At 38.7% G+C, this 24,674-nt stretch overlaps 1 protein-coding gene across 3 annotated transcripts in view; it reads left to right on the forward strand.

Moving 5' to 3' along the window:
* Positions 1-337: 337 nt before the first annotated feature.
* MED14 (mediator complex subunit 14) overlaps positions 338-24,674 on the forward strand; it is a 47,239-nt gene continuing 22,902 nt past the window's right edge. For 2 of the 3 annotated variants that reach the window (XM_075196407.1, XM_075196409.1), the window contains exons 1-12: positions 339-718; positions 3,725-3,751; positions 4,087-4,192; positions 4,855-5,028; positions 8,308-8,437; positions 8,906-9,034; positions 9,873-9,980; positions 10,560-10,692; positions 12,490-12,640; positions 12,754-12,865; positions 13,601-13,726; positions 24,543-24,621. In XM_075196407.1, the coding sequence (XP_075052508.1) occupies positions 534-718; positions 3,725-3,751; positions 4,087-4,192; positions 4,855-5,028; positions 8,308-8,437; positions 8,906-9,034; positions 9,873-9,980; positions 10,560-10,692; positions 12,490-12,640; positions 12,754-12,865; positions 13,601-13,726; positions 24,543-24,621 (1,460 nt within the window). In that variant the 5' untranslated portion in view covers positions 339-533. Of the gene's footprint in view, positions 719-3,724; positions 3,752-4,086; positions 4,193-4,854; positions 5,029-8,307; positions 8,438-8,905; positions 9,035-9,872; positions 9,981-10,559; positions 10,693-12,489; positions 12,641-12,753; positions 12,866-13,600; positions 13,727-24,542; positions 24,622-24,674 lie in introns of all 3 variants that reach the window. The other variant, XM_075196410.1, reaches the window with a different exon arrangement.

The raw sequence follows: 24,674 nt of genomic DNA on the forward strand, positions 1-24,674 counted from the left end.
AGTTCATTTGCTTGTAATTTTCTGAATTAAACTTTTTATAACTGTGTCTCTATGTTTGAGTTAGGGCTAAAAATGGCACGAGTTAATCAAACCAGCAAATGCATTTAGGCTCATGTATGAAAACCAAAAACATGGAGAATGTAGTAGCCACTAAACGACAGAATATTCAATGAATGCTTCAATGTCATAAAGTAAACAATATGGAGCCGGGGACTTGTGTCCCGCGATGAATTGGAATCAGCACTCTCTTATGCCAGAGATGAATTGAAACCTACAGCAGGCACTGCGCATGCGCAATGCACCTAGAGAGTCTCTTCCGGTTTAGCCCCTTCCTCCTCTTCCGCCGCTGCTGCAGTATTCTCTTCCGGTGCTTGAAGGAAGAGGCCGCTTGTGGGGCCCGGGGTTTACACACATTTATTTTATTTTCTGACACAGTCTGGCTGGTGGGCTGAGAACTGTCTTTCCTTTCAGCCAATGCCTTTACCTATACACCCACAGTTTCTATGAGAGACAGAGTCTGAACCCGGGGCAACATGCCTCCTGTGCAGCTAGAGAGCAGTCAGCTGGTGGTGTCCGGGGGTCCCACGACTGCCCCTCAGCCTCCACCTCCGGGGGCTGTGGTACCTGCAACCAATGCTAGCCATGGCTACCGCCTTAGTACCCTCATTGATTTCTTGCTACAGAGGACTTACCAGGAGATCAACGTACTGGCCGATCTGTAAGTGGCTTTTAGTGCTTGTGAACGTTAGTATCCCCTGGATTTGCTGCTAGTTCTCTGCCATCACTGTGTAGATTGGGCTTAGGAAACCTATGGCTCTTCATCTGCAGTGGAACTACATGTCTCAGCATGCCCTGCCATACGGGGGATTGTAATTTCACAACAGCTGTATAGCTACATATCACAAATCTCCGGTATAAAACATACTTAAACTAAAGTGCAGTGAGCTAAAAACTGTTCTTAAATTGTGATTTCAGAAGACTAAACTGTATTTACTTTTCTTCTTTTTAGTGATGTGCAGACAATATTAAATGTGAATAATATTTCTTGACAGTTGGGTATCTTTTTCACAGCTTGTTAGGGTGGATGCTATGGATTACAGCACTGCTTCTTATGGATGCAGTCATTCAGTTTTCAGTATCGATTCTGTCATGGACAGCTCAGATCTTTAATTTTTGTTTTGTAACAGTACACCAAGGATTCCTAAAGTACAATTCATATGCTGAACAAATATGTTGATATTTATAGCTAATGTTTGGATTGCTACTTCCAAGTGTTTCTCTGTTTGAGAACTACTGGCTAGATGTTGTTTTTCATTGTATGGTTTTACACTTTAAATCTATTTTTGCTGTGGAATCTAGTGCTAAAAAAATGTCATTTCAGCAACTGTCAAGTTAATGCTGGCTTACCCCCCCCCTCCCCACCCCCATCATGAGATTTACAAAAAAGTAATGAGGTGACTACTTCTTGTGGGATTTATAGACGTAGTGTCTTACCTTATGAATTTCTGAATCAGTGGTACTTTTTTTTTTTTTTTTTTCAAGCCATAAAGTTGTCATACTTTTTTTTACATGTGATGTTCATTTGAAAAGTCCAGGCTTCTTGAAAACCATAACATTTGCACTTTTGCAATACACGTTGTACTCTGTACCATGACTTAAGCTATAGAGCCTTTATTTTTTAGGTTTGTTTGGCTAGTATCTGACCACCTTATTGTATTCAGTCTTTATCTCCTGCTGGTCTTTGTGTAACCTGTTTATTAGATCATTAATATGGTAAAAGCATCAGGAGGTGTGTGCTGATCTTGTGAGAGGCATTGACCTGTCCATTTGTGTGATTGCTAGGGATGGGGCTGCATGTGAGAAGTCATGAAATGAGAAAGCAAACAAGAAGGCACAGAGTTTGATCGTAGAGGTAGCAGAGTCCCCCTTGGAACAGGGCAAATTATGTGAGGCTCCTGTTACAATAATGTAAGCAGATTGTGGTGCCAAATATACCTCTATATGAAATAATGTTTATAAATCCAACTTGTTGGAATATACGGATGGGACATGATTGTTTAAGACGAATGACATGTTTGCACCATTCACCTCTCTGACACCATTCCCTGCTGTGATTATAGAGTTAACTAAAGTTAATATGCTGCAAAAAAAAGTAATCTGAGCATTGTTCAAAAGAAAGAGCTCCATCTGAATTTGTATAGGTGATGTAATTCTCTTCAAGATGTCACTATTTCCACCCCATCCCCGATGCAACACTGTTATATATAAAAAAATCAGCTGCTGATTGGCAGAGCAGGCACTCCTCCAGTTAACACTGCTTTCATATAGGACTGTCGTGTGATGTCTCCTGCTATCTACAGTGCTGAGGAGCACCGAAAGTGATAGGCAGAGGTACCAGCTGTATGTGAGTGCCAAAACCCTGGTAAATATGCAGAATAGCTGATGATAGGAGAGTACTTACTCAAAATATATTTAAAGTAGGAAAACACCATAAAAGCTCCCAAGTGACATGGAGTTTGTTCAGTCCACTTTTCAGTTTTTGGTGCCACATATGCACTAAAACAGTTATAGTATGCTTTTCCTACTCTAATGTTTCATCTTTAAATGATTACTTTAGAACACAGGTAAAAACTGGCATAATAGCTCAGAAGCTATTATTAAGCGAGTGGCATATCCTGCATAGTGTTATCCCCACAAAATGTTGCCAGCTGGGTGGCATTAAGATGTAGCTGGGTGGGGCCAATCTCCTATTTTGCAATAAGAATAATAAAGAAAATATTGGGGGTTATTGAGAACACTTATATTATTAATAGATACTCTGGAGGTTATTGACTACTTGCTGGCTGGACTGGATACACCTATTTTTTTTTATAATTTATTTTTTCATGCCTGGCAGCTGAACCTTTGACTGCCTGGTCTGGTCAGACTGGTGATCAGTGATTTAACACACTTTGCTGGCTACTATGCTTATTATAATAAGATAAACAATGGTTTGTCCTATTATAATTGGACTCCTTTGGCTTCCAATAGTCTGGTGGATCACCCGGCAAATAGGTCTTGGGGAGAACAGTGCTGTAGTGGAATTAAGGAATATGTTTTTATGCAAGGGTACCACTATAAAGAGGGAGTTGTATATGGTAATGTATGCACATCCTAGGAAAATAATCAGATTTACAGGGGCAAAATTAGGCTGGTCCTGGGAAAAGTGTGCCCCTTTCTTAAAACTTGGGCAGTCTGTTGCATGTTTCTCTAACACAGCTAAAACTCTACTGCTTGCTGTGACAGCTGTAGAATCTATGTTGTGTATGTTTAACAAAATTGGCTACTAATACAGACCTGTCACCAGGCACAGTGCTGTGTTGATGAAGCCTGCTCAGGAGTTTGCATTGCCAGGTAAATAACATGCTTTCTGATATGAAAACTGTTTTTGTTTTTGCCTACTATACAGTGCACGAGGCACAATGTGGTAAAACACCATGAGCGAATGGCGAACTACATTTAAAAAAAGTACACAATGCTTTGATCTGTTTTAATCTGTTTCTCATGTCTTTGCATTTTCTAATATTTTTTAGCCATGTCAATAATGGAAAGTTAGATTAGGAAATGGCAAATCATGTCAAATAAGTTACATGTTGTTATCCCCCTATCAAAACCTTGTCAACATAAATAAATGTCAAAGTACATTAAATTTGAATGTAACAGCTATTACCTTTTTATCTTCTAGGCTTCCACGGAAGACAGACATGGAAAGGTGAGTTCTCTTACAATCGGTGGTCACTATTGGTGGATAAAGTGTTTGATTCTACTTCTAACATTTATAGTACAAGCTTAATGGGTAGGTTGTGACAACTACACATGCGCGGATTGTGTTGCTTTACTGAGAATAATCACATTGCTCTGCCACATCAGCCACACAATGAACACATATAAAGCAATTTACATTGGTGTAATCAGCTGTGATCTTGGAATGTTAGCTTTGCTGTTATTTTATGCATTAGTTGTGTTTAAAAAAAATACTGTTGAGATAATTGAAAAAAGAAACCTCAAGCTAAACAAAGCGTCGTGTTTTTTTTTTCCTATTTGTAGGAAAATTGAAATTGTACAGTTTGCCAGCCGTACACGTCAGCTCTTCGTCAGGTTATTAGCACTAGTGAAATGGGCAAACAACGCTGGCAAAGTAGAAAAGTGTGCGGTGAGTATTGGCAGTGTTTTAATATTGTAACTGTTTTACCCTTACTCTGTTTCATCTATTCCAGTTCAAAACTAAGCCTGCTTTTTGGCAGTAGTAGTGTCTAAGGAAAAAAAAAAACCTTTTAAACAGCTGGTTTGTGCAGAACACAATACAATTCATGTTTACTAACTGTTTAAAGGTTTCACAATAATAAAACAAACCAGACATATTGCTTAAACAAATATTCGTGTCATGGCTGATATTTAAACATTTTCCATATACATTATGCAGCATTAAAAACACTTACATTTTCTTTAAACATTTTTCATGTTATCTGGAAACTCGCTATTCTGAAAGTCCGAGAACCAGAAAGGGAAAAAAAGAATATCATATGCACTAAAATGGTCAAGTATGTTGCCGTGCCACATATTGTGAGGAGCACTGGTAAACAATTGAATGAAGACGTTAATGTCAGGGGCTGTACAAGGAAAGACTTAGGTTATTTTTAAGGTAATTAAATATAGTTTAGGCGTGGTGCTTTAAATTATGGGATCAACCCTTATCCGGAAAACCCCAAGCATTTTGTATCATTAATCCTATACCTGCATTGTAATAATTTTACAATGGTTTACTTTCTCAACCGTTATGTATATAATTTTTACCTTTTCTTTCTTTTTTTGCAGCTGATATCAAGCTTTCTAGATCAGCAAACCATCTTGTTTGTTGACACTGCTGACAGACTGGCATCTTTAGCCAGGGATGCTCTGGTGCATGCTCGTCTACCTAGTTTTGCAATTCCTTATGCCATTGATGTACTAACAACAGGGTCATATCCACGCCTGCCAACTTGTATAAGGGTATGTTTATACACCTTTTTTGTTTGTCTCAGGCTGTTGCTACTTATATTAAAAGTACACAAATTGCTATTAATTGAAATTATTCTTAAGATAACATCGTTTGTATCTAATTTTGGGTTCAATTTTCTGGTCTCAACACATCATTGTGCTAGTTGATATACAATAGTACTATATATACTGAATTAGTTTATATACTATTACTCTGACTACATGACTGCACAATTCTTAACCAGTTCCTACAGTAACAAAGTGCATAAGCTAAGTAGTTCAGTTTCAAATGTGTATTATTTTACATTCTCAGAATGTTCTTTTGGTTTAAGTTACACACCCTTTTAGTACAGTGCAAAAAGGATTATGTGCTCAATTATATATATATATATATATATATATATATATATATATATATATATGTGTTTGTATATATACGTATATATAAATCCCTCTCTCTCCCCCCAATTATGGTTTTCTATGAATTGTGCTAAAAAAATTTCAAAATTATATCTGATGGAACACTCTTTCTAAATCAATTGTGATATTAACACATTGGACGTTTTAGATTTAGAGGTTTTTTTATACCTATACTTCCATTATATAGTTCCAATAAACTGTACACATACTACAAAAAAAGATTTGCATACATTTTTATACATTAGATTGCATTACACATTGATAATATCTACATTACAGTACTTTCTTTAGCATATTTTTTTATTGAACTATTTTTTTACATAGAATCATCTATACCATATCAAAACACATTAGTACATACATATTTGTACCAAAAACAAACATAAATATAATTAGTGATTTTCATTTTTTATTTTTATTTCATTATTTTTTTCACATGAAAATCAACTTTTACATGTTAGGCATTAGTGATAAACATAGTTTAACTTTTTTTTTTTTTCACATTATTACATGATTTCAAATAGTTTTCAGAGGTTTCTTATTTTTATCACACCCTAAAGACGTGCGAGATAAAACAGCATATTTGCCTGTTTAACGCGCCGCGTTAAAAACAATTGTATAGCTTTGAACGCTGCTGCCTCTCGCACACCCTATACATTTAATAGACCTTCTACTGGACCGCGAGAGGACCGTTTCATGGGAAAAAAAGTAGCGTTAAAAAAATGGAATTGAATCGCGGGTAAAGTTAACCCGCTCGAAAATGATTTAAAAAAAAAAAAAAAACAGCGTTGAAATGACTTAACGCGGTCTAAAAAAAAAATTGCGGACAATTAAATACCCCCCTATGTTTGTATGCAGTTGAAATCCTCTTTCTCATTATGCAGATGTTGGGTAAGCTGCTCCCTATAGGAGGCAGGGCACTGAAAGGAAGAGCAACCCCTGTTCCTCCTATACCTGGGCAGTATTTTTTCCTACTCCTGGATAGGATGTGGTCATAGGGCTTTATTGTTTTATTTAATTTTATTGTATTTTATCGTTTTGTTCTTTTACTTCTGTGCTCATATTGAGGAACATCAGCAGCTGTTTCTTTGAGCATGGCAGGTTGGGTTCTCTGCACTCCCTCAGTCCTCCCATTCTCAGCGTGAGCAGCCCTCTCACCCCACCTATGTTCCCATCTACAGCTTTGTGTTAATTGGACTCAATGTAGACTACTTTAGGATGGAAATGTTTTTTTGCGGAGGCTTCTGCAGTTTGTCATTTAGTCAGCTGGTAGTAGTGGTTGGTCACTCTGACCTCCTTGTGTTTTTGAGTACTGTGACTTTGACATTGTCAGATTCACAAGATGCAATGTCTAATGTGAAGGGCCTCAACCCCTTTTTTTTGGTTGTGCAAACTAAGTGCCAGCCGAAGTTACCTAAAGGACGGCTATGATTAGGCTGCACATTTTATGCAGCCCTGCAGTTGCCAGTCATACTCCCTGGCAGCTATAGCCCCTGCTTTGCTACTGTTGCCTAAGTGGGTCTAGTCCCTATCCCACATTCTGCAGCCAGCCTCTACAGTTATTTGATTCTCACCTGGGATGCATGTGCTAGCACAGCTTATCTGGGCCTTTCTCAAACAGGTGTTTTGCATATCTGTCTAGTGTGGTAGAGAGCCTGCAGGCCTTTCCCTCGGAAGACTGCAAAGCCAGAGTTGAAGATTGGGAGGCAGAAGTGAAAGTGAAACAAATATTTTCTGACCGCTGATTTGGTGAAATTGGGATCCTCTAGCTTGTTAAAACAGTTATTTATGCCCTACATATCCTTGACTCCTTAGATCAGGCCCAGCCTTCATGATTTATTTTTACACCCCTGATTGTTCAAAAATGAACTTGTTGCAGAGGAATGGGCTAATCCAGAGAAGTATTTCCATGACTCGGGTCATGTCTGGTTGACAATTCGTGCTCTTGTTCCTCCATGGAACTTTAAGATTTCAGAAAGACCTGCAAGGTGCTGCATTCAGTCTCATTGTCTATCTTCATTTGTAAGGTGACATTTCTCTTTGCTATGGTTTCTGCTACGTACATTTCATTGTTGGGTAATCCTTCAAGAGAAGGTGATCTCAGGGTTCCATATTAACCAGAAGATTTGTGCCCTTGTCCTATATGCCAAGGAGGTGACACTTCATACCCTGGATGTAGCCCACTGTTTTTATGTTTATATCTCTGGGACACAGATGTTCCCGCATATGGATTGCCTCTTTATGTTTTTCAATGGATATCAACTAAGAAGAGGCACTTAAACCCTTTCCATATCCAGATTGATCAGAATAATGATTAGATTAGACTAGGCCACTTTCAGAGAACTGATCCCCTTCAGTGTTATGACTCAATTCAATCTGGGTGGTCGGTCCTTCCTGCGTTTTGCACAGGTCTGCAAAGCAGCCACCTTGTTGTCGCCGCATACTTTTGACAGATTTTAGAAGATGGACGTGGCCAACAAGGCAGAGTCTGCCTTTGGCAGAAAAGTCCTCCATGTGGCCAGTGTGGTTTAGCCATTTCTTCCCTCTTCTCTATGTGGGTGGCTTTGCTATATCCCTCTGTTTACCCCTGCAGTAGGAGAAATGGGGACTTTATTGTACTTCCAGTTGAACCCCTTTCTTCAATGCTTGAAGGGTACACAGAATAGTCCACCTGGGGAATGCTTTGTGTCTGACTTGTGTAGCTGCTTTTGTAATTTTTTCTGGTAAACTGGCACTGCCTGTTAGAGGTTGAAACTTGCCCACCATCTATGTATTTCTGCAAGTATCCGAAAAAATTATTTAAGTGTGAAAAAATCAACTTTTTTTCTCATGACTGAAATTTTCTTTTTTATGATTTGTTTTACCTGACAGGATAAAATAATCCCTCCTGATCCTATTACCAAAAGTGAGAAGCAATCAACACTTCATCATCTCAATCAGATCCTCAGACATCGCTTGGTAACCACAGACCTGCCACCGCAGCTGGCAAATCTTACAGTTGGTATGATTGTTTTTATAACAGATCTTTTATTTTGTGCTTTACATTTCTCATGTTCAATCCTTGTGCAGGACATTAAACCTAATACATTTTTTCCCCTAAAAAAAAAATCAAAGCAGATTGTTAGAATATCATATAATTCAAAGTTTGTTTTTGTAACTTTAATCAGATGTATTTCTTTATACATCACAAGAAAGGTGCTTTGTGAGTACACAGAACTCTGCCTCGTAAACTTCATTTATTTTTTATTCCTGTTCTACTTTGTGGTGGAGGGGATATGGGGAATTGAGCATTGATCGTGCACAACCCGATTTGGATCCTACTTTAAACCTGTCCTACAATTAACGATCAGTCATACAATAAATAATACTGTGCACACAATGCTATTAGTGTCCTGTTTATTTAAATGCTAACTGATTCTTCCTCTTGTTTTGTTTTATATAACAAAAATGTTTTTATAAAATTCTGCAGCCAATGGAAGAGTAAAATTTCGTGTAGAAGGAGAGTTTGAAGCCACCCTCACAGTAATGGGAGATGATCCTGAGGTTCCGTGGAGGCTTCTGAAATTGGAGATTCTTGTTGAAGATAAAGAAACCGGAGGTGTGTATGTTGGGCCTTTTTGAATTTTGTATCTTTTTGTTGTTGGGTTTTTTGTTTGTTTTGAGGGGGGGGGCAGTTTGATTCTCAAAAGGGAAGCACAAGTTTGTACAGCGTATGGTCGAAAGAGCTGTAATACACAGCAAATGTCGATTGGCTACATTTCCTGAGTAGAGGGATAATAAATGTGTACTTTTCTGATGCAGCTATATGGCCAGAAACTGGAACAAATAGTAACTGACAGCCAGGTTACCTGGATCTGTTATTGGAAGTTGCCTTATCTCATACCTCCCAACTGTCCCGGTTTTGGCAGGACATCCCATTTCACGGCTTGCAAACGAGGGTGGGGCTTAATGATAAAGATGGTGGAGTTTACCGCCCATTTCTAATAAAATATGATTTAAAAACGAAGTAACTCCATCAAAGACCATTTTAAGAACATTTGTTCCCCACCCAATAAAAAAAAAATAAAAAAAATTCTATTTAGATCTTTCAGAGATATCACACTATTGATCGTGCTGCTGCTATCTTTAATGGACACGTCTAAATGTCCATTCACAGATGCAGCACCTACCAAACTTTGCTGATAAAAAAAAGAGTTTATATCTTAAGAGGGGTTTTTATCAAAATTCTTTCATTAAACTTCATATAAATTACCTTTCGTAGGGTACTATTTTCAATGGTTTGATCTATAATACCTTATTTTCTTAATGGTCCAGTTAAGCATCTTGCTGAAATAATTATAGTATAGCACTAGGTAATTTGTTAGTAATTGACATTATTATTCAGGCTTTATGACAGTTTTAATGGACATTTTACCTTTTTTTTTTTTTTTTATCAGATGGTCGTGCCCTGGTTCATAGCCTGCAAATTAACTTCATCCACCAGTTGGTTCAATCCAGGCTTTTTGCTGATGAGAAACCACTTCAGGACATGTATACATGTTTGCGTATCCTTTCAGCTTTTTGGATTCAGATTGTTTGTTTCTGCTGGCTGTACAGAATTTGTGAAGCTAGTAACTAATTTTATCATCTGTTCTGGCAAATTCTTTGCTGGTTACCGTCATAAAGTTTGTGTTGTCCACTTTAGAAGTTGAAATAATTGAACGCTTCTTGGTGGTCAGGAGATGGGCAGCCATAGTGTATTAACCACAAAGTTCTCGACTATGCTCAGACCTCGCCACTAATGCATGCTTTGTGGATAGACTTGCAGGAGTAAAAGTTATGTGAAATTCCTACCTGGCATTAACCTGTTATGATATTTGAAAATGATATACTGTTGAAGTGGCCTGAAGACAGGGTTTAGAACCACTGGTTCATTTAATCTTTTTGGGGGGCTCTGTGTCATTTGGCCAATCAGCTTTGTTATAATCCACCACTGGGTGTATGCCATGCAATGAAGACACTTCATTTTTCTGATTATTCTCTAAAATTTATAACTGATAAAGTATTGCAATTTTTGTCTGTGTAATCTAGGCCTTTTTCTGTAATTTAGTTTTTTCTGTTTTCCTTAACTTTGTCTTGGGTAGATTCTTTCTGCTTATCTCTTCAGCTGGAAGTCCTCCATTCACAAGCACAAATGCTAATAAGGGAACGGTGGGGAGATCTTGTTCAGATTGAACGATACATTGCTGGGAAATGCCTCATATTAGCTGTCTGGAAGTATGTATTTTATTTGTTCATGCATTTTTAAAAGGGTTACTACCTTTGCAAGGATGATATAAAATAGGTCTGGGAGACAAAAATAAGCATCGTACAATCGTGGCTTAAAATATTGGCACTCTTTTCAAATAACACCATTTCCTCTAATAAACGCAAAAGTATTTGGTCTCTACAATTCTCTCTCAATTAATATACAGATCCTTTGTTTTTGAATCTGAATTTAATAATGTATATGCTTTTAAAAAAACAAAAAATTAAATAAATGGCATTGATATCCTAGACTTAATAGTTGATGTCACAATTACTGCAGTCTCTTCCTATAGCCATGGATGAGCTTCCTGCACCTCTACATTCCCCTATTCCTCTGTCTCCCTAAAATTATGTCATCTCTACGTGACACTGGCATAAGTATTGCTGATATGCTTCATCATAGGCCTTTTAAACATAACGTCTTTGACCATATTTTTGTTTTACTTTGTATATCATTTATGTATTTAATTTATTTAAATTGTAAGAGAAACCATTTCCATGTATAATCCCTTTAATAAACTTTCACTCTCAAATATAGGACATCTTGTATATATATATCCTTGTGTGGCAGATACTACGGTACACTTGGGCATTAAGTTATATAAAATGCAGCAAACGTAAAAGGTCTGTCCACATTTGGAAAACCCTGTTATATAGATGTCTCCTCACTCCCTCGTAGCTTCACATAAGGAGAGCTATGAAAGCTGAATTCTGCTGCATCCTGTGCATTCGTGCTGCAGCTCATGGTGTGTGTTTATATCCATCCTGTCCTCTTCAATGACTCTCTAAGGAGGTTTATTGAAGAAACTGGACAGATTGAGTTCTCTGTTGTGAGTTTTACAGTGCAATTTGTCTTTAGGTAACAGTCACATGACAGGGTCAGTCCTTCCCTTTTGTTACAAAGCCTATGTTAAAGCTAGTAGTCCACTTTTAAGATATTCGGAGACTTACTCACAATGGGGTCACCATCAGTAGAGGAGAGCGCAGAGGTCATTGATAGAATTTAAGCTCCTCCCACAGAAGGCTTGGAACTCTTCCTCCTGTCTAGCTCAATAGTGAACAGTGGACATTTAATAAAAACTGTTATAGTTAAGTACTTTTTAAGGCCATTTGGAAATAATAAGGTTTCATCGGTGAATACATCTGGGTGTATGATTGACAGAATAAGCAAACAATGTTAGATTTAAATTTTTTTACCAGGAAAATAGGTTTTTTTCGTTTTTTTCTTTTTTTAATGTGGTCAATTAGGGGTCACAGGCAGTAGATTTACATTTAGGCCATAATTCATTTTAGAAAAAAATATCTGATACCTTCTACATGCAACCTTACAGATTCCATGACAACTTGGGTTTATTGTGTATGTTTTTTGTTTGTTTGTTTGTTTTCACCCTGTTTTATAGGTATTTTTGTTTGATTGGATAAGCCTAGGTTATTTTTTATTGTTTGATAAAGATGCCTGAATGCTTCTTTTTGTATGGTTTATTGTGCGTTAAGTGATCCAATGCAATTTGTGCTTGCAACTTATTCCAAGCAAATGGTATGTCCCTCTTGTTTTCTGTTTGCCTTTCTTTAGTGAAACTAGTGTTGGTCAACTATGCAAATCCCGTCACACACTCACATAGACATTTTCACTGCTTTGTAACCTAAAACCTCGGTTCCTCTAGTCCCCATGACTGCCTTGTGGAGTGTACATTTTTTTTGTGATTAGCACTAGTATCGCACGCATAAGGATCTGTGTAATTTTTGTTGATCTATTTTGAATTGCAGCCAACAGGTACTGGGAAGAAAAACAGGCACAGCTCCTGTTCATAAGGTCACTATAAAGATCGATGAGAATGATGGCTCAAAACCTTTGCAAATTTCTCATGAACCTCCGCTACCAGTTTGTGATTCCAAATTATTGGAAAGAGCTATGCGGGTAAGCAATTGCTTCTCATTAACCAGTTTTGATTCCTTGTTAATTATTTGCTGCATATATTTCTACATTTGTGTATATTCTTGTTTTTTTTTGTTGTTTTTTTTTTTGTGTAGATCGACCATCTGTCTATAGAAAAACTGCTAATAGATAGTGTTCATGCAAGGTCGCATCAGAAGTTGCAGGAACTGAAAGCCATCTTAAAGTACTTCAACCCCAGAGACAACTGTATGTATTTTCCACTGGTGTGTGTCTGTGTGTGTTGGTGTGTTTTTCTTTTTGAAAGATAAATATTGAGTGAAAGAAAACGTCTTTATAAATAAGCAGAAGGCAGTTGTGAAGGCAGATCTGTTAGAGAGCTTATAGAATTATCATCTACACTTTAATTATAATTAAGCCCTTCTCTCTTCCTTGCTGGCTAATGATACTTGCAGTCCTGCCACTTACCTGAAGCTGGTGTAATTTTTCATGGCCATGCCAGATAGCAAGACATTTCATAAGTGCACAAATAAATACATAGTTTCAGTGATCGTATTTTAGAATTGTGTGATTTCCTGAATAACATAGAATTCTGTTGGTTATAATTTACTTTTGTGTATTTTCATATTATCACCTTTGATTAATGTATGGGGGTTCCTCACAATTTTTGGGAGCATTCAATTGCTGCTTGTACACTTCTAGTATGAGATGGGAATAACACCCCCCCAAAAAAAAAAATAGTGGATTTTTCAGGTGAAATCATTGAAATTTATGACAAACAATATACTTATTAGAGTACTTGATTGTTTACCTGACATGGAAGGGGAGTATGATACATCTGGTGATCAATAGCCTCTGTTGTATAGGATCTTTCCTTGAGTCCCAGATAATTGAAATAGGGGAAAGGGAAGTTAAAAAAAAAAAGCTAAACAATAATATTTTTCATGGTTTTGTTTGATTTGAAGCTGTCTTTTTGTTTTGAAGCATTTGTGGAAACATCTCTGCCAACCCTGGTCATTCCCATTCTAGAGCCCTGCGGCCGCTCAGAGTGTCTTCATGTGTTTGTAGATCTTCATTCTGGAATGTTTCAACTCATGTTATATGGATTTGGTAAGGTTTAGAGGCAACCTAACTACATTTTAAATGTTTTCTATATGTCTGATAGACACAATAAGCATATTATTGTTAGTTAAAATAAATTTAGTTTAAAAGCTTTCACAAGCTTATGTAAATGTGCTTTTCAATAAGAAAATGTCATTTACCTGCATTACTTTGATCCTGGGATGCCTTTAAAGATCTGATGAGAAGGGATTTGGGGTGGAATTATACTTTAAACTGCCATTTCTTTATCATTTAACCACAATATTCTTAGGTTAAGTCGTTAACCTAAATCTATGTTTGGCGTATGCATTTCTATGTGCTGGCACAAATAAGCAAATACAATTGTTGATATCGGGGTATCTTTATATATTAAATAGGACAGGTGTGACCATTAAATCAATACAGTTTCTTTTGTTACTCATGGAATCTGAACAACTATTTATGCAGAATTATGTCCAAAATTTTACTTTTCTTGCCCTTTTTCATTCCCTTATAAGTCTATTAGGCTTATTTTCTGTAGCCCTAATCCTAGGAATAAATAAAGAAGTTGATACATATTTTGAGTATTACTTTTTATTAGTATGAGATGTGCATGAGATATTAAGGGTAATTTCAACTCTTATGGCCTTATCAACATTGCTTGCTTTTTGTCTATTGGTCCTGTTCTTGCAGTGACTTGCATCTCATCTCTGCTCATTGCTATGGCATAAAGCTTGTTGGTCATCTGTCAGTTATATAAAAGTTGCTAAGAGTGCAAAGGACTGCACAGACCTTACTTCCTTATTTAGCATTGGAATGTGTACCTACTTTCCTTCTTGCAAGTGATTGCAAGAACTCTTTGTTATTACCAACTGTACTGTTACAGCAGCTAGTGTATATCAAATCTCTGAGCTTCCTACCAGCATTATTGGGGGTAACTAGGGCATTTATTTGCCTTTTCAGTTCCTGGTTCCACCCTCTTTTTCCATGCCTTCTATCCTGATCTCCATTTGTAGGACCTGGCATGTTCTCTGCTGTAATATTGGTCTAGTTATCTCATTCTTTGACTTAATGTTTTGTGGAAGGATGAATTTTGATCTGTGGACGTGACCTGAAGGGGTGTGGTATGAATAAACGGGTGTGAGAAAGCCAGCACGCTTAACAACTACATATTAACCCCAAAAGCAATAATAGCGATAGTATAACAATATGGAGTTACCATATAGGAGGCACTTATTGTGTCCGGCACATCGAATGATCTACAGATGTAAAATTATGTAAAAATATCTTCATAAAAAAATTACGTCATTTTTAATAGACACAGTGCAAATGCCGCTTTTAAAGCAGCAATGGGCGGCCGCACTGCCTGTATAATGTAATCCACGCAGTGGGGCCTCCCATTGCCGCTACAAAAGCAGCATTTGCACTGTGTTTACATAAAAAATGACTTTTTAACAGATGTTTTGGACAGTCTCATTTTGTCATAGAAGTCCATATTGTTATACTATCGCTATTATTGCTTTCGGGGTTAATTTGTAGTTGTTAAGTGTGTCTGCTTTGTCAGAGCCTTGGTCACCACTACCACCGACCTGAAGTGCTTGTGATGTTTTCATGTTTATTATTAAGATAATTGATGCTTGAGATCAGTAATTGAAGTCAAGTCCTTAAGGCATAAGTGTACTTCTAATATGCATATATGGAGTTTCCCAGTTTGGTTGGATGTTTGGTACCATTTTAGAGATAAATTGTATAGGTAGGTTTTGCACGTTTCTTATATGTTGGGGTTGTAGTTTCCTGCTGTTGGAATGCAGAATGTTTGTGTAGCTGTTATTCTGTTAAATACTCTGTGATATCGTGTATACTACACTTATCCCATCTAAGCACAGCTTATTTGTGTATAATATCTCACTGGGTCTTGAAATACTAGCCAAAATGCTGCAGTTTTCTGCAAAACCGAGATTCTCAAGTTTTGAAACTTGTTCATACCTTTCTGATGTTAATGTGCTTTACAGCTACAAACTAATTCCTGAAAGGGCATTAAATAAGAATGGATGATTTCTTATGGGCTTATTTTCACCATTATGTTCTAATGGCACATTAAACTTCTAGAACACACCACAACCTGTTTCTCATGCTTTATGATTTGCATTTCCAGTACAGTAGATTATATTCGTAAAAACACATGGAAAACAGTACTAAATTTTGTGTTAGTTTTCATGCATTTCTACCTATTTATACAGATCACATGTGAACGAGTCCTAAGTGTTCCTTTTCATCTGTAAAATAGGACAATATCTGCATATTATCATTTAGCATTTAGATCCTGAATAATGTAACAGAACAAATTGTTGTGCTGCTTAAAACAATGGTGTCCAATCATTCATCAAAAGTCATCATAATTGTAGTAGTATTATGTCCTTTATAAGCCTCAGCATGTTATGCAATGCTGCATATTGCGGGGATCATGATACAATAGCATATAATGAAACAGAAAGTCCTATCCAAATGAGCTTCCAATCTAAGAGCTATGGGTAACAATTGATACATAAGATGGTGGCAAAGCAATTGTAGCTGGTGGTGGGGAGAGTGTATATATAGCTGTGGTAAGGCAGAAGCATTATCAGCCACCAATATTAAAGCAGCCATTGGTGACACAAATTTCCGGTGGTGTTATGTTTAGAATGAAGAAACACAGTGGAATGCTGAACTAGTCATTATAAAATCTTAAGACACTCATCTGCTGGCAACAATGACCATCCTTCAGCTTTATCTTAACTGCACCTCCTTCCTCTTCTTATTCTGAACAAGGAATTGCTTTTATGCTGTATTGGCACTCTTGTGGTTATCTGCCAGCTCGGAGTAGCTGTGTGGTTTTCTTCTTCTTTGGCATGATGCTCACTGCTGGACACAGAGCCAGGACAAATGTTGCACATGTGTGTAGGAGATGTGGCGGCAGATGCTGTCTTTAAGGAGACCACATATATCGACAAAGGAGGAACAGAGATGGCGACAGCAATGAGTTGAACTCACTGGGACCAGTAGCTAAATTGAGATGTTGTTCTAGATAGATTTTCAAAACAACCCTGTCCTTTGTGTGATGACGCTCCTCAACACCACCTTGTAATTTCCCACTGCCTTCACGAATTGTTTAGCTATTTTATACTTGTGAGAGGATGATTATATGGGATATAAGGCACAGAGCTCATATAAAATGCAGCCATCTGTAACTGCCGAACGCATGACACGGTATTGGGCACAGAAAAACATGCACTTGAAACAGACAAAAGTACAATTTCTCTTTCATCCTATCTGCAGGACACTGCTACCATCATCATCACCATTTATTTATATAGCGCCACTGATTCCGCAGCGCTGTACAGAGCACTCATTCACATCAGTCCCTGCCCCATTGGAGCTTACAGTCTAAATTCCCTAACACACACACACACACACTATAGCAGCCAATTAACCCACCAGTATGTTTTTGGAGTATGGGAGGTAACCGGAGTACCCGGAGGAAACCCACGCAAACACAGGGAGAACATACAAACTTCACACAGATAAGGCCATGGTCGGGAATTGAAATCATGACCCCAGTGCTGTGAGACAGAAGTGCTAACCACTGAGCCACCGTGCTTTCACAACCATGGGTTGTGAAAGTGGAGGTGGAGTTGGCACTTAACAGGTTAACTTTGTTAATGTATCAAAGCTTACAAACCCTCCCCTCTGCAACCCCTTGTAGCCTCTCCAGTCTTAGTTAAGTGCCCAAGGGAGTTGGGCTTACTTTTATGACAGGAAGAAATTATTAAAATTTTTCTCCCAAAATGTAACTTATTTTTTGCAGCAGTGTGCTCTGTTAGCTTGCAGAGCACACTTATTCAGACAGTGAGAGCCGGCCGGCTCTGGCTTACATCGAAAGTTTTTTTTATTTTAGCAGTCGGCGCTGATAAGCGAATTATAGCCGCTGCCAGGCTGCTACAGGACCATGATATCAGCAAACGGCAAAGAGCGCCGGTAAGTCGGATCGCCAGGGACTGCCATATTGGATTATACCAATTCCCCTCCTCAGCAAAGGAGGGGGGGGAGGTACTTGTGCAAACAGAAAAAAAACGGCCACTAGAAATCTGCTGCAAGCGACTGCTTGCTAATATAGATGCAGCAGATCTCCCTCTTTAACAGCAAAAAACTTGAGGAAGAGCAGGAAAAAAGGTGCAGTCGGAGGGTACTAAGGAAAGAGTCCCCCCTCGCAGTCTGAAGCAAGTGTGCTATTCCAAGGTCGCTAAACACTGCCCGGGAAAAGTGCAGCAGACATTCTCTGGGACAATACGTTGCTGACAGACCTCTTCTGCTCCATAAGACATCTTAGCCTGATTGGAAGGCTAAGTACTACTTTGCCTATATCTCTTGGCTTAGTGGTTAGCACTTCTGCCTCACAGCACTGGGGACATGAGTTTGATTCACGACTATGCCCTTATCTCTGTGAAGTTTGTATGTTCTCCCTGTTTTTGCGTGGGTTTCCTCCAGGTGCTCTGGTTTTTCTCCCACACTCTAAAGACATACTAGTAGGTTAATTGGTTGCTATCAAAAATTTACCTTAGTCTCTGTCTGTCTGTGTGCCTCCAATCAGTCCTCCAATGAGGCAGGGACTGATGTGAGTGAGTTCTCTGTACAGCGCTGAGGAATTAGTGACACTATATAAATAACTGATGATAGGGGTATATTGAAACAAAAGTTGTGTTGCAATAGCATTTTTTAATAAAATATAGAATACTAATTGCATACCACATAGCCTTTGCAAGGGATACTAATTTTTGACTCTGTCAACAGTATCTTTCTGTTTGCTTGTGAGTGATTGCCTGTATTTCATTCTTTTTTTTTTTTTTCTCAAAAGGTTTTTATTAAGTTTTTAGTAAAAGAATATGTAACAAACATAGCAGTTACCAACCAGATAGGAAATGTACTGTTCCGCGAAGGTATCTGGTTTTACATGCATTACAGGAGGAGGACTTCAACTGGGAATAGGTTCCAAGAGTTGATTCACCGGTGGTGCGTTTGGCACAACACACCACACTCCCTATCCCAGGGACAGCCACCCTGCAGGATAATACTGACTGCAAAATAGTGGAATTTTTAAAGTCTTTCTACACTGTGCCAGGTACATCATTCAGACCTATGTTTTCATCGGCATGGGTTGCCAGGGCCATGGAAACATAGGCTGACCAATTAGCGGGTCTGCAAAATTTGGAATTGCTCCCCCTTGCCCTGCATCTCAAGTACGCTTCCGGATACTTCTAGGAGGCTGCCCAGAATGCAGCCTCCATTTCTTCATCTATTTCTGCAACTGCAGTAGCAGCCAGATAGGCTTATAGCTCAGGTTCTGGGATGCAGGCACAGAATCAAAAAAGTCGTTAGAATCACTCCCTTATTCAGGGGGAGTGTTATTCGGCCCTGAAATGGACATCATAATTTGCCAGGCCACAGGAGGCAAAAACAGCTTCCTCCCTGTAAATGTTCCAAAACCTAGGACACCGAGATTTGGCTCATTTAGACAGTCCTTTTGTGGGGGCTCCGCTGGCCTGGGTCGGGCACACGGAGCACTTCGGCGTCTAGAGGACAATCGTATAGAGCTAGGTCTTCCTCCTTCACAAAATATCCATTTCTCTTTCCTGCCATTGGGGGACACTGCGAGACATTAGGGTATAGTAGGTGGGCTAGGAGTTTTGGCACTTATAAACTTTCCCAAGCTTCCAGTAAAACAGTCAGTTTGATTGTCTCCCTCCCATCCTCGCGGGAGTGGTTGGACGTCTGCTACTGTTCAGAGATCAGTGGACAGCATCCTCAGAAGACCGTTGGATACCGGTGATCATGACAAGAGAATACATGATAGACCTATCTGTTCAAGCACCTCGTTGGTTCTTCGCAACCAGTTAAACCCACATCCCTCAAAAGAAAGAGGCAATGCTTACATGTGTTGCCTCTCTCCTTTCCGCCAAAGTCATCGCCAGGTTCCGGAACACCTGATACAATTATCACCAGAGACGAAGGCAGATCAAGTCCACCTCAGATGGGTGGGCAGTCCAGGACAATCTGACAATGGGATGGTCCTTTGCCCCATGGTCCTGGATCTTAGTAACCACAGACGCCAGACTGACAGGATGGGGTGCTGTGGTACTTCAGTTACGGTTTCAGGGACTCTGGACCGCTCAGGACGCTTCTCTCCCCATCAACATTCTGGAGCGAAAATCCATGTAAATGGCCTTCTAGAAGGCCCAGACGATACTTCGCGGACACCCAGTCCGTCTGCAGTCTGACAATGTGACGGCAATGCCACATGTCAAAGGACAGGCGGTCACCAGGAGCACGGGAGCAATGAGGGTGGCTGCTGAGATCTTGACCTGGGCAGAGAACCATGTTCTCGCTATATCAGCAATTTTTATCCCAGGAATACAAAACGGAGCGGACTTTCTCAGCCAGCACGCGATATTGCCGGACGAGTGGTTGCTCCATCCGGAGGACTTTCAGTCTCTGGTCCTACAATGGGGAATCCCGGACCTGGACTTAATGGCATCACGTCACAAGAGGAAGGTACCTCCGTTTTGCTCTCGAGCATGAGACCCCTTTGCGGTGGCCATCGACGTCATGACGATGCCATGGGGATTCAGTTTATGATCCCTATAATTCCCATAGTCCTTTGATGAGTGAAGCAAGGGGGACTCGCAGTCATACTAGTGGCTCCCGCTTGACCAAGGCGAGTTTGGTACGCAGACATTCTGGGGCTAACGCTAGGTCTGGGTCTGAAATTACCTCTTCAAGAGCACCTTCAGCAAGGACCATTCACACATCGGGAATTATTTAGGCTCAATTTAACTGCAGGGCTGTTGAGGCCAACCTGTGCAGGTCCAGAGGGTTCTCTCCACAAGTAGTAAAAACCCTCCTTCAGGCTACAAAACCAATTTCAGCTCGTATTTACCACCGCATCTGGCGAACCTACATCAGATGGTGTGATAACTGACCATGCCACATGGCTGCCTTTTGTCTTCCATGGTTTCTGGCATTTCTCTAGGATGATTTTGATGCATGCCTTCGTCTAGGTTGACTGAAAGTACAGATATCGTCCCTTGCAAGGAGTCCTACATATCCAGCCTCCATATGTTCCTCCAAAGGCCCCCTTGGATCTTAACAGTTCCTGCTTTCCTACCAAAGGTGGTGTCCAGCTTTCTTGTGAACCAAGAAATTGTTGTTCTAGTATTTAAGGGACAGGTTCCATGGAGTCTTTGGATGTGGTCAGGGCTCTAAGAATTTATTGTAGAAAGAGGAAAAGGGGACTGTCGCACCAGATTGTATAGATTAACAATGTACATTGAATCAGATGCTCCTATTTAAAACTATGTTAGCTGTATTATTCATCATGTGTTCATAGAAGGTGCAACCATTGTACATAAATAAGCATGTGTCAAAAAACAAAGAGAAAAGTATGTATACTATAAGGTGCATGTATCTGGATTACCTTTTAATGAATTTATTCAAACTATTGGCATATTATGAAAGTACTCCGATCCAAATTACATTAAAATAATTTCTTTATTAATTCAATATTAAAATCATAATATCAGCGAATTGATGATTAAAAGTGAATAGATGTAGTGTATTAAAAAAGGACATAATAGGAACTGAGTATTGTATTATAGTACCCCTTATTATTAATTAACATTCAGATATATTAACTAAATTCTTGACTTCAATAGTTGTATTTAATAACCTAAGGCTCAATATGATCGTTGGTGCAAATAATAAATATAGAAAAGTAGTAGTCCAGATCAAATACCAACTAGTGAAGAAGTGAATAAATCTAGCACTGCACAATAAATAAAAGGTTATGAAATTGAATTTGTCAGGAGGATATCAAAGATTTGCCACACGGATCCTTTATTTTGAAGATGAAAATGAAGATGGCCGGCCTCTAAGCAATCGATTTGCTAGGTGGCATACTTCTACTATTAAGCAGGCTTAAGTCGGTGCTAACAGACCTGTTCCAGATCGTATTGTGGCCCATTCTATCCGTTCAGTGGGGGTGTCCTGGGCTGCACGAAATGGGGCCTCAGCTGACCAGTTGTGCAGAGCAACCACGTGGTTCTCAGTCCATACTTTTACCAAATTTTATCAATTCAATGTATTTTCGTCAGCAGACACTGATTTGGGCAGTAGTGCTCTACGTGCCGGACTATCAGAGCGTTCCCTTCCTTAAGGGGGCTGCTTAGAATGTCCCCATGGTAACAGTGTCCCCCAGATCGGATGAAAGAGGATTTTTATACTTGTGATAAATCCGTTTCTCTGATTCCTTCTGGGGGACACTGTGTTTCCCTCCCTTCTGCTTTTCTGCTGTGTGGTCTTTGGTTTGTTGACTCCCCTTCCTTGGGGCTTTATACTTGGACTGGAGAGGCAACAGGTGGTTGCAGAGGGGAGGGATTTGTCAGCTTTTATACATTAACAAAGTTAACCTGTTAATTGCCAACACCACCTCCACTCTCACAACCCATGGTAGCAGTGTCCCCCATATGGAATCAGAGAAACTGATTTATCGTAAGTATAAAAATCCTCTTTTTATAAAATATTTGCTATAATTGAAATATAAAGAATGAAATAAAATACAGTGATAAAATAAAGATGAAAAAATTGTCTCCTTGGGAAAAGTTCCAGTCTAAGTTAATGTATTAATTATAAAGTAGGTGAAGTTGTGAATGAATAATCCAATCCTTCTTTTTTGTAATGAACCCAACTGGTAAATAAGGTGGTTTTCTTGTAATTATCTGGGAATCCTAACTTCCCATGAGCACAATCTCTCTGGTTCCTGTGGAGATGTAAAAAAAACGTTCTTTTGTATACAAACCATGATTATTACTGCGACCATAAATAGTTACATTAAGAAATGGTAGTCTTACGGGTAAACGTACTAAATAGAAGGTTTGAAAAAGTGCAGATGAGGCCTATAGCAACCAATCAGATTCTAGTTATTATTTATTTAGTATATTGCTCACCTCTCAGTATTTACCTAGTATTGTTTAGTACTGTGTTTGTCCCCAATTGTAAAGTGCTACGGAATTTGCTAGCGCTATATAAATAAGTGATGATGATTCTATAAAATGAGAGCTAGATTCTGGTTGCTATAGGCAGCATCTTCACCTTTTCAAACCCACAGTTTAGTAAATATACCCCTTAGTCTCCTTGCTCTTATGAGAACTTCAATTTAATGGTGTGGGATTTACCCAGGAGATGTGGAGCCCCTCTTTGTGGTTTTGTGCTCTGCTTCAAGCAAGAACCTTCCGATCTGCAAGAGAGAGTAAGGGAGCCGAAAGAGCTCCCTGTCCAAAACGCTTAGTGTATATTGAAATGTTCCAGCACATTTTATCAGCGTATTACACACTTCCTCTGGGGGATTGGTGTGTGCAGTAAGCATATAAATAGGAGTTGTAATTTTCAGTTAACAATACCAAATGAACAATGAAGTGAAAAAGTATTACATAAAAACATTTAATGGATACATTGATTACATAGCCACAGTTAACAGGATGAGTTTACTTAACCGCTGGTTCTGGTGTTGCTATTACAGTTCAAGTGGCACTTGCAGATTGCAACCCACTGTTATTTACTACTCCTACTTGTGCCACTCAGCCACTAGACATCCACCAACTGTGTCAACTGCGCACCAGCATGATGCCCCCAGCTATATGAGAATAGTTGCTGCTGTATATGTACATTGTGCATGGAGGGGGATGGTGTCTGGTGATTTTTTTTTCATGCACTGCCAGAGCAAAGTGTGCTCAGGGTAATGAAATGTAGCACAATTTTTTGTAAGGTGGTTTGCGTATTGTCTTTATAGGCAAGTAATAAATTCCTATGTATCATCTTAGTCCTTCTAGATGCTTCATTGGCTTGGTCACTGCTGTATAATTTTCAAGGCTAATCCTTGATCAGTTCATGTATTTTTTTTTATTACAGTAATTTCTCCTGAGCCTTTTAAATTTTGCTAATGTATTGTCTAGCCATTTGAGATGGTGGTTATTGATGGTAATACTTCCCACCAACTCGGAGGTTTGTGTAGCTAGGACATCTGGATGATTTATTTTTAATTTTTTCCATTTATATTTCAGTGTATCCTGTTCCTTCACTTTGTCTGTTTTATTTACATGTCTTTTTATTTGTAATTCATTGATTATATTAAATACTACTTACCATTGAAAAGGCTTAAGTTATATTATAAAATAACTAAAGTAAGCTTTTAAAATTGCTTGTACCATCAAAGAATGATAATTACCTGTACAGATGGAGAGGGATAAATTGAAAACACAGGTCTGACAAAAGAATATATATAAAAAAGTACTCCCAAGTGCTGATGTGCTATAAACACAACAATGTAGGTCAGTAGATAGATTAGAATGCCTGATAGTAATCAACTTATATCAAATGCAAAACTTTTATAGTAGAAAGGGCCAGTGCTCATTTAAATGGGGTCAAAGCTGTCCTTTGACTATTTCCTTAGTATGGAACGCTTCAAAGCTTAAATATTCTGCTTTGCTGGTAGAACTGAGGACAATTCAACAGATAAGGCCATGGTCGGGAATTGAACTCATGACCCCAGCGCTGTGAGGCAGAAGTGCTAACCACTGAGCCACCGTGGGGCGCGGCATTGATTAGAGTGTGGTAATCAAAGGTGGACAGACCGTTTAATGAGTTCTCAAACCTCTTCACTCATGTCTTTATTTCACTAAAATAATTTTTAATCAATAAGTGTAAATAGTATATTTATATTGGGTAATCATAGTGAAAAGTGAAAATTTCTATTTTATAGACCAAGCCACCTTAGATGATATTGAAAAATCCATCAACGATGACATGAAGAAAATCATCCCTTGGCTTCAGCAACTAAAGTAAGTAACTATGGGAATTGATTCTGACATTATGTACTTTTTATTATGAGGAA

Source organism: Mixophyes fleayi, chromosome 2 (genome assembly GCF_038048845.1).
Source record: "Mixophyes fleayi isolate aMixFle1 chromosome 2, aMixFle1.hap1, whole genome shotgun sequence".
Classification (NCBI taxonomy): domain Eukaryota; kingdom Metazoa; phylum Chordata; class Amphibia; order Anura; family Limnodynastidae; genus Mixophyes; species Mixophyes fleayi.